Source organism: Eubalaena glacialis, chromosome 7 (genome assembly GCF_028564815.1).
Source record: "Eubalaena glacialis isolate mEubGla1 chromosome 7, mEubGla1.1.hap2.+ XY, whole genome shotgun sequence".
Taxonomy (NCBI): domain Eukaryota; kingdom Metazoa; phylum Chordata; class Mammalia; order Artiodactyla; family Balaenidae; genus Eubalaena; species Eubalaena glacialis.
Window position 1 is genome coordinate 69170892 of NC_083722.1, and position 8955 is coordinate 69179846.

The 8955-nt window shown below is 44.8% G+C and overlaps 1 protein-coding gene across 1 annotated transcript; it reads left to right on the forward strand.

Moving 5' to 3' along the window:
• The first annotated feature begins 3711 nt into the window (after positions 1–3711).
• CX3CR1 (C-X3-C motif chemokine receptor 1) lies at positions 3712–4788 on the forward strand. Its single transcript, XM_061195297.1, has one exon. The coding sequence runs from the start codon at positions 3712–3714 to the stop codon at positions 4786–4788; it is 1077 nt and encodes a 358-aa protein (XP_061051280.1).
• The last annotated feature ends 4167 nt before the right edge of the window (positions 4789–8955 follow it).

Sequence of the window (8955 nt, forward strand, 5' to 3'; positions counted from 1 at the left end):
ATTTTGCAAGGGGGCAGAGTCATTTCCCATGAGGTGTTGTGGTGAGAATTAAATGGGGTCTTGTGTCTGGAGCATGACACTTAGCAGGTATCCAGGAACGGCAGCCTTCTCTCCTAAACTGGGGCTTTCCGAGGATAACCTCAGGTTCTAGAACCTCAAGAAAAAAGGGTATCCCCACGGGGAAAGTTGGGATCAGGGATCAAGCAATTCCTGAGTTTTGTTTGGTCCAAAGGAAAAAAATTAAGCCTCACAATTGGCATTAGACTGAACCTCAAACCCGCGTGTACTCAAGGGCCTAAAAAGCCATAAAAAGAGAGCAAGGAAGGTAAACAAACAAACAAACAGAAGAAGACTCATTAAATCTAGAAAACTGTAAGCAGGACGTGAAGCCAAAAGAGAGGAGGAAGAAACACGAAAAAGACGCTGGGGAGAAGAAAGTGGATGGGGGCCAGCTAATGAGAGGGGAAGTGTAGAAAAGGGAAGCTGATTGGAAACAGTGGGTAATGATGACCAAAAAAAAAAAAAAAAAAGTTAAAAAATAAGTGAGCAGGCCTGAGAAAAGGAAGTGACCGGAGGAAGTAGAACAGGATCGGCAGTAGAGCCAGCCTGGTGTTTTTTAAAGCAGGTTCTACAAAATTCATTTCAACTTGGGTATGAAACCCACGTGCATTCAAAGCTCAGCTTCTAGGTTCAGCCCAGACTCTCCCAGCTCAGCACCATTTAGTAAAATGTTGACTTAACAGAACAGAGGGTGAGGAGGCCCGAGGATAGCTGGGGGGACGTGTGCGGTGCAGCCTCAGTTAGTGTGGTGGGACCTGTGTTAGTGCTTCACTCTGGCACCCATCCTTTCCCCTTGCAATCCCGTCTATATGAACCTTGCTTAGTAGATGCTGTGAAGGCTTATTTCACTGGATTTTTTTTTAATTTTATTTATTTATTTTTGGCTGTGTTGGGTCTTTGTTGCCACACGCGGGCTTTCTCTAGTTGCGGCGAGTGGGGGCTACTCTTCGTTGCAGTGCACAGGCTTCTCACTGTGGTGGATTCTCTTGTTGTGGAGCACAGACTCTAGGTGTGTGGGATTCAGTAGTTGTGGCACGTGGGCTCAGTAGCTGTGGCACACGTGCTTCGTTGCTCTGCGGCATGTGGGATCTTCCTGGACCAGGGCTCAACCCGGGTCCCCTGCATTGGCAGGCGGATTCTTAGCCACTGCGCCTTCACTGGATTCTTGCACTTGGTTTCTGGTGTCCTCAGGGGCTGGGAGGCCAGTGTGCAGCCTGAGTGAAAGCCAGTTGATTTCTGGCAGCCCTCTGACCCCTAGGCATTAGCCCCGCTCTTGTCTGCTACCAGGAGGCCCTATCTTCAGGCTCCTGGCCCAATCCTGGGACATCTCAGAGGACCCAGAAATAAAAGGTCCACCAGCTCAGGCCCACCTTTCCTGAAAAGGTGCCTGGATAAAGCTATCAAGTTCTAGACACTTCATGTTATTACCTATTTAATCCTCTCCGCAATTCTGAAAGGAAAGTTCTATATTTAATTCACTGCCCGCTGAAGGGCTCCAGGGATATTCATGATGAGAGGATGGGGAAGGTGCAGCAAGAGCTTGGAAAAGGCCAGGATGTCAGAAATAAACAGGTGGCATGTGGCAAGGAGGTCCCCAGTCCCTCCCCTCTCCTTGCTGGGCACTTGGCTCAGGGCTGCCAAGTGTGTGCCCGTCCCCTTCTAGCCCACCTGCCCACTCTTCCCAATGACCCAGGGACACCTGCCCGAAGATTTGTAGGAGGTCCCTGTGTGTGAGGCATGCCGCCAAGAGTGGAAATCAAACCCACCACATGCAGATTTGGCAAAAATCAAGCCAATCCAAAAGCACCAAGTTCCCGGGCTTTCAGGACTGAACACAGGCCCAAAAGAGATGCGAAACGATTTTTATTGCCCTTGGACTCCTCTCGAGGTCAACTCTGCCAGCTCCTGACCCAGGGTGGGGGGGCGGGAAGAGGGGGGGCTACCTCCAGCATCCCCAACTTAGGACTACAAGGGCTTGACTGTTTGTGCTCCTACACAGCTGACTGTCTGGGAAGTCACCTGCACCAAGCGGCCACTCCCGGCCGCCCAGCATCTCAGCTGAGCCATTTGAAATTGACATTTATGTCACTCAAAAATGGTTGCATATCAGCCATTTTATATGGTGCAACTTAACTTTTATTGATTAAGGTCATAGCCAGCGGCTCCTCTCTGAGAAAAGGGCATTGCAGCTGAAAGCAAAGAAAGCATACAGTTCCCTGTGGCTGAGAACTCCATCCCAGCCTGAGACGGCCCAGGTCAGAAAGCCTTGGGCCACTTCGCCCGGAAGAGTCTGGGTGAGACGCAGAGCTGGGCCGGAACACTAAGCAGAGGCTGGGAAGGGAGAAGCAAAGCCCTGGCTGGGGGGCCCTCGCCTTGGCAGAGACACCATCTTGGTGAAAACAGCATGAAAAGGATGTAGCGGGGTGTGGAAACTCCCCTGGTTAAAGAAGCATGAGCTTTGGTTTTAGTTGTGCTGAGTGGAGGCAGTGACGACCAGGAGGTGTGCACTGAGGTTTCTGAGGGCCTGTCTTGTGGTATCACAAGGAAGAGGAGTGGGTCCCAGAGGACCAGGGCAAAAGGGCTCCCCTTGCAGCCTCTGGAGTGAATCCTGGCTGGGAGAAGAGGGGATGGACAAGTGTCACTTCCCAACCTGAGCAGAAATGTCTTGTCTTTCCATTCTTGTCCAGAAAAAAACAGGAAAAGAACAGTGGGGGAGGCCAGGTCACAGTGAAGTACAGGGCTGGTAATTATCAGATTACTTAGCCCCCAAGACCCAGGGCAGCAGGCTAACTGAGCACAGGCCTCCATCTGGGATCCATTAGCCCTTTCATGACTGCAAAGGCCTGGATGATGGTGACACTCCCTCTTGGAGTTGTAGGATGACTGACCATCCCAGTTGGCTTAGAACTGAGGGGTTTCCAACATGTGAGACTTTCAGTGCTAAAACCAGAAGAGTCCTGGGCAAATCAAGGCAAGGTAATCACCCTAGGGTGTCTGACTCTATGTCTTATCCCTTAAGGAACAGAAAGACTTAGTTGGTTCCAAGAGGGAGAGGGAAAGAAATGGCTCTCAAAAACAAAGACGAGGCTCTGGGTGCAGGTCTGCCCAGGCCTCCGCAGTGTCTAGGACCTCTCTCCTCAGTCTTCATGCAGGAGAAATGAGGGTCCAGAGGGCGGAGAGGTGGGAGAAAGGAAGAGGGTGGAGAATGGAAGTTTGGACTGGAAGTGTGATTTATGGCGTCCCCACCACCACACCCCTCTCCTCCCCACTCGCTCGTCCTCTCTCCCCCATCCACATCCTGGTCAAGCTAGCTATCTTTCAGATAGACTTTTGAAAATCAAAGAAAAAAAGATCTGTCTCAAGCTTCAAAAGGCTTAGATTCAAACGCTAACTGAGCCATTTACTGCATAGTTTCTGGCAAGTCACTGAACCTCTCAGGGATTGGCTTCCTCTCTGTCAAAGGGGTCTGTTATAGCCTCCATCACAGAGATTAAACAAGATAGCACGCGTGACATTGGGAAACGTATTGGTTAGACACCCAACCAAATGTCTGCTTCTTCCAGTCTGCCTATGTAAGGGGCAGAATTCCAACTTTGCTTCTCTGAGAACTAATGCCATTACTTGTCTTCCTTTCTCATCCAGGTGCTCACCATGCCCACCATCTCCCCTGAATCAAGTTTAGAAGACTTTGAGTATGATGAGCTTGCAGAAGCCTGTGATATGGGGGACATCGTGGCCTTGGGAACTGTCTTCCTGGCCATACTCTACTCCCTTGTCTTTGCCTTTGGCCTGGTGGGAAATTTGTTGGTGGTGTTTGCCCTCACCAACAGCCAGAAGCCCAAGAGCATCACTGACGTTTACCTCCTGAACCTGGCCTTTTCTGATCTGCTCTTTGTAGCCACCTTGCCCTTCTGGACTCACTATCTTATAAACGAGCAAGGCCTTCATAATGCCGTGTGCAAACTCACCACCACCTTCTTCTTCACTGGGTTTTTTGGAGGCATATTCTTCATCACCATCATCAGCATCGACAGGTACCTGGCCATTGTCCTGGCCGCCAACTCCATGAACAACCGGACCGTGCAGCATGGCGTCACCATCAGCCTTGGCGTCTGGGCAGCCGCCATCTTGGTGGCCGCACCCCAGTTCATGTTCACCAAACAGAAAGAAAACGAATGCCTTGGTGACTACCCCGAGGTCCTACAGGAAATCTGGCCTGTGCTCCGCAATGTAGAAATAAATTTTCTTGGCTTCCTGCTCCCCCTGCTTATTATGAGTTACTGTTACTTCAGAATCATGTGGACACTTTTTTCCTGCAAAAACCAAAAGAAAGCTAAAGCCATTAGGCTGATCTTTCTTGTGGTCATCATGTTTTTCCTCTTCTGGACACCCTACAACGTCATGATTTTCTTAGAGACACTCAATCTCTATGACTTCTTTCCCAGCTGTGACATGAAGAGGGATCTGAGGTTGGCCCTCAGTGTGACCGAGACAGTTGCATTTACCCACTGTTGCCTTAATCCCCTTATCTATGCATTTGCTGGAGAGAAGTTCAGAAGATACCTTTACCACCTGTACAGGAAATGCCTGGCTGTCCTGTGTGGCCATCCCGTCCACGTCAGTTTCTCCCTGTCCCCGTCTGAATCACAAAGGAGCAGGCGAGAAAGTGTTCTGAGCAGCAATTTCACTCATTACACCAGTGATGGAAATACATCCATCCTCCTCTGAAAGCCTTGTCCCTCCAGCAAGCCTGGAGTTTCTGAGACTGACACTGAATAATGAGGACAGATTTTTAAATTTCTTACATGCAAGAAACAATTGGCCTGATGCCCAAAAGCAATCCTGAAAGTATTTTTGAGAATTGTGCTCAAAATCTGAATGATAAAGGATAGGCATGTTTCTTACTGCCAATGTCAGGAGTTTCTTGTTTACAAATTACAAAAATTCAACTCAGATTAATTAAGCCTGAAAAGAGGCAGTATCATTTGCATTGTAACATGGGCAAGGCGGTGGCAAATCCTCAGAGTGAGTGAAAACTAGAGACTGAATCTAGCTAGAACTTCCTCTCTCTGACTCTCAAATCTCTGAGTGGTAACAGAGATCCCAGACTCACATAACACAGCTCTGTCATCAGAGAGGGAATGAGACCTATATCTCTCTGGTCCCAAGGTCAAAATTCCCAGGGAAGGGCTCTGATTGGCCAAGTTTGTATCAGATTCTCATCCTTGGACCAGGTGGCGGTATCCACAGAGAAGACATAGATAAGATGGCAGCTTCCATTCCAATCTTGTGGTTGGAGATGCATGAAGACATATTTCCAAGAAGCTGGAGGGGTGGGTGCTGCTTTGATCAGATATAACAAGAGTTGCCCACCAACTTTACCATGCGTCTGGCCCAGCCCCACCCCAATCATACCAGCCAGCACACACCACCAGCCTCTTCTTCATTAAACCCCCTCTGTCATGTCCCCAAACCTACAAAGGTTCCCCAGCGCCTACTGCATCAAGTCCAAGCTCAAATGCGTGGCCTCTGACACCCTCCATCATGTGGTTCCACCAACAGATTCGCCAGTACCTCCCCTTCACAAAGGACTCCAGCCACCTTGTCAATCAGGTCTCTTCAATCCAGCCGCATGCATCGCCACCTGCTCCAGAGCCCAGGGGGATAAACAGAAAAAACACTGGCCCAAACTGAGAAGGCACGGTTTCCAATCCCAACTCTATCACTTATCCGCTGGGTAATTTGGGGCCAACTGAACTTCAGTTTCCTCATCTGTAGAATGGAGATAATAGAACTTTTCATGTAGGAAGCATCCTTTCCAGCATGAGGAACCAGCCTCTAACTCTTGCAGGTTCCAACCCTCTTGTCTGGTTCCCAGACTTCAGCTTTTCCTCCACTTGGCACCGTGCTTAAGTGGTGCTGTTGACAGAGCTTGGAAGGGCCTTGCGGGCTCTGCTGCATGATGTAGCTCAGACACAGAGGAGGCTGGCTCCTACAGTGGCGCTAAATGGACACTCGTAGATTTACAGGTTGATAGCCTTTCCTGACCCAACCCTCCCGGACTGCCTGGAACATTTCATCCCAATCAACTGGTGGCAACCCCATCTGGAGAGAACCCCATCATTCATGCCACTGCCAACCTGGACAGCCAGGGTCCCAGGAGCAGTTGTCCCTTTCTCAGTAAACATTTGGGATGGACTGAAACTTTAAAGATTGAAAAACAATTGTGATGATGCTAAAGAAAATATCATCTATAATCTAACTACACAATATCTTCATCTGCCCACCAGACCTCGTTCACACCCTCACGTGTTTCGAGTTGCAATCATAATGTACAGAAAGTTTTATAATCTGCTTTTTTTTTCTCTTAACATTAGGCCACAAATAACCCTCTGTTTCTATATAGTTTTGTAATGATCATTTCAGAAGACTCTGCCAGGTTGTGTACTCATTGAAGGCGTCTGACTCATTCTTCTATTTCTCACTCCTTGGCAGTCAGTATATTTGTTTAACCAATAACAGAATGAATTACGTTCCATCAAGATCATGTACTGTAGCTTACTCATCATTACCCTATTAATAAACATTTCGCTTGTTTCCAATATTTAGCAAATACATATTTTACAGCACTTTTCTGTATAATTTCCTTTCTCCTCTTCAGTTACTTCCTTTGGATAAATTCCTTGCCATGGGGATAACTGGGCCAAAGGGCATGGGAACTTTTTAGCTTTTGACACATACATATGAAACTAATATACTGCAAAACCTTTATTGAGCATATATTACATGCAACATGTGAGCTCAGACCCAGAGCTGTTCCAAAGATCAGTGCGAAAAGGCCTTTGCCTTCAATGTTTAAGAGGTGCTTAACATTTAAACATTTTTTCTTATTATGATTAGATTGAATCTTTCCCAGTGAGGAAACTCATACTATGTTGCCCTTGCCATCTTGCTTTTTTTAGTCCCATAATCACAGAATTGTGGGTGGTCAGAAATAGTTGAGTCCAAACCCACACTTGGCAGGTAGGGGAAAGGAGGTCCAGAGAAGGCCAGAGACTGGCCCAAGATCACACAGCGAGTTAATCAAGGAGGTACATAACTCTCAGTTTACTGACTTCTTCCTCCTCTTGATAAAACTGTAGACCAATCTTATGGTGACTACAGTTAACAATACTGTGTTGTATATGTGAAAGTTGCTAAGAGAGCAGATTTTAAAATTTCTCACCACACACAAAAAAATTGTAACTATGTGAAGTGGTGGACGTGTTAACTAACCTTATTGTGATAATCATTTTACAATATATACACATATAAAATTATATATAGAAACCCTAAAGACTTCATCAAAAAACTGTTAGAACTAATAAACAAATTCAGTGAAGTTGCAGGATACAAAATCAATACACAGAAATCTGTTGTGATTCTTTACACTAATAATAAACTATCTGGAAGAGAAATTAAGAAAATAATTCCATTAATAATTGCATCAAAAAGAATATAATACCTAGGAATAAATTTACCAAGGAGGTAAAAGACCTGTATATTGAAAACTACAAGACATTAATGAAAGAAATTGAAAAAGACACAAATAATGGAAAGATATTTCAAACTCATGGATTGGAAGAATTATTATTGTTAAAATGTCCACACTACCCAAAGCAATATACAGATTCAAAGCAATCCCTATTGGAATTCCTTTTCATGAAATAGAACAAACAATCCTAAAATTTGTATACAGCCACAAAAGACCCCAAATAGCTAAAGCAATATTGAGAAAGAGGAACAAAGCTGTAAGCATTATGCTCCCTGATCTCCAACTATATTACAAAAACTACAGTAATTAAAACAATATGGTATTGGCATAAAAAGAGACACATAAATCAGTGGGTCAGAATAGAAAGCCCAGAAATAAATCCACATATATATATATGGTCAATTAATTTATAACAAAGGAGCCAGGAATATACAATGGGGAAAGCACAGTCTCTTCAATAAATGGTGTTGGGGAAACTAGACAGCTACATGCAAAATAATGAAACTGGACCACTATCTTATACCATATGCAAAAATTAACTCAAAATGGATTAAAGACTTGAATGTAAGACCTGAAACCATAAAACTCTATAGAAGAAAACATAGGCAGTACAACTATGTCAAGACCTTGACATAGGTCTTGGCAACGATTTTTTTAATCTGACACCAAAAGCAACAAAAGTAAAAAGAAACAAGTGGGACTACACTGCACTAAAAAGTTTCTGCAAAGCAAAGGAAACCATCAACAAAATGAAAAGGCAACCTATTGAATGGGTGAAAATAACTGCCAATCATATATATGATAAGGGCCTAATAACCAAAATACAGAAAGAACCCATACAACTCAATAGCAAAAAAAAAAAAATCTGATTTTAAAATGGGCAGAAGATCTGAATAGACATTTTTCTAAAGAAGACATACAGATGGCCAATAGGTATGTGAAAAGATGTTTAACATCATTAATCAGTAGGGAAATGCAAACCGAAACCACAATGGGATATCACCTCTCACCTGTTAGAATGGCTATTATCCAAAAGATGAGAAATAATAGTTGTTAGCAAGAATGTGGAAAAAAGGGAACCCCTGTGCACTGTTGGTGGGAATGCAAATTGGTGCAACCCCTATGGAAAACAGTATGAAGGTTCCTCAAAAAATTAAAAATAGAACTACAATATGATACAGCAATTCCACTTCTGAGTATTTATCTGAAGAAAATGAAAAAAATAATTTGAAAGGATACATTATCCCCATGTTCATTTCAGCATTTACAATAGACCAGATATGGAAACAACCTAAGTGTTCATTGATGAATAAATGGATAAAGAAATTGTGGTAAATACATACAATGGAATACTATGCAGT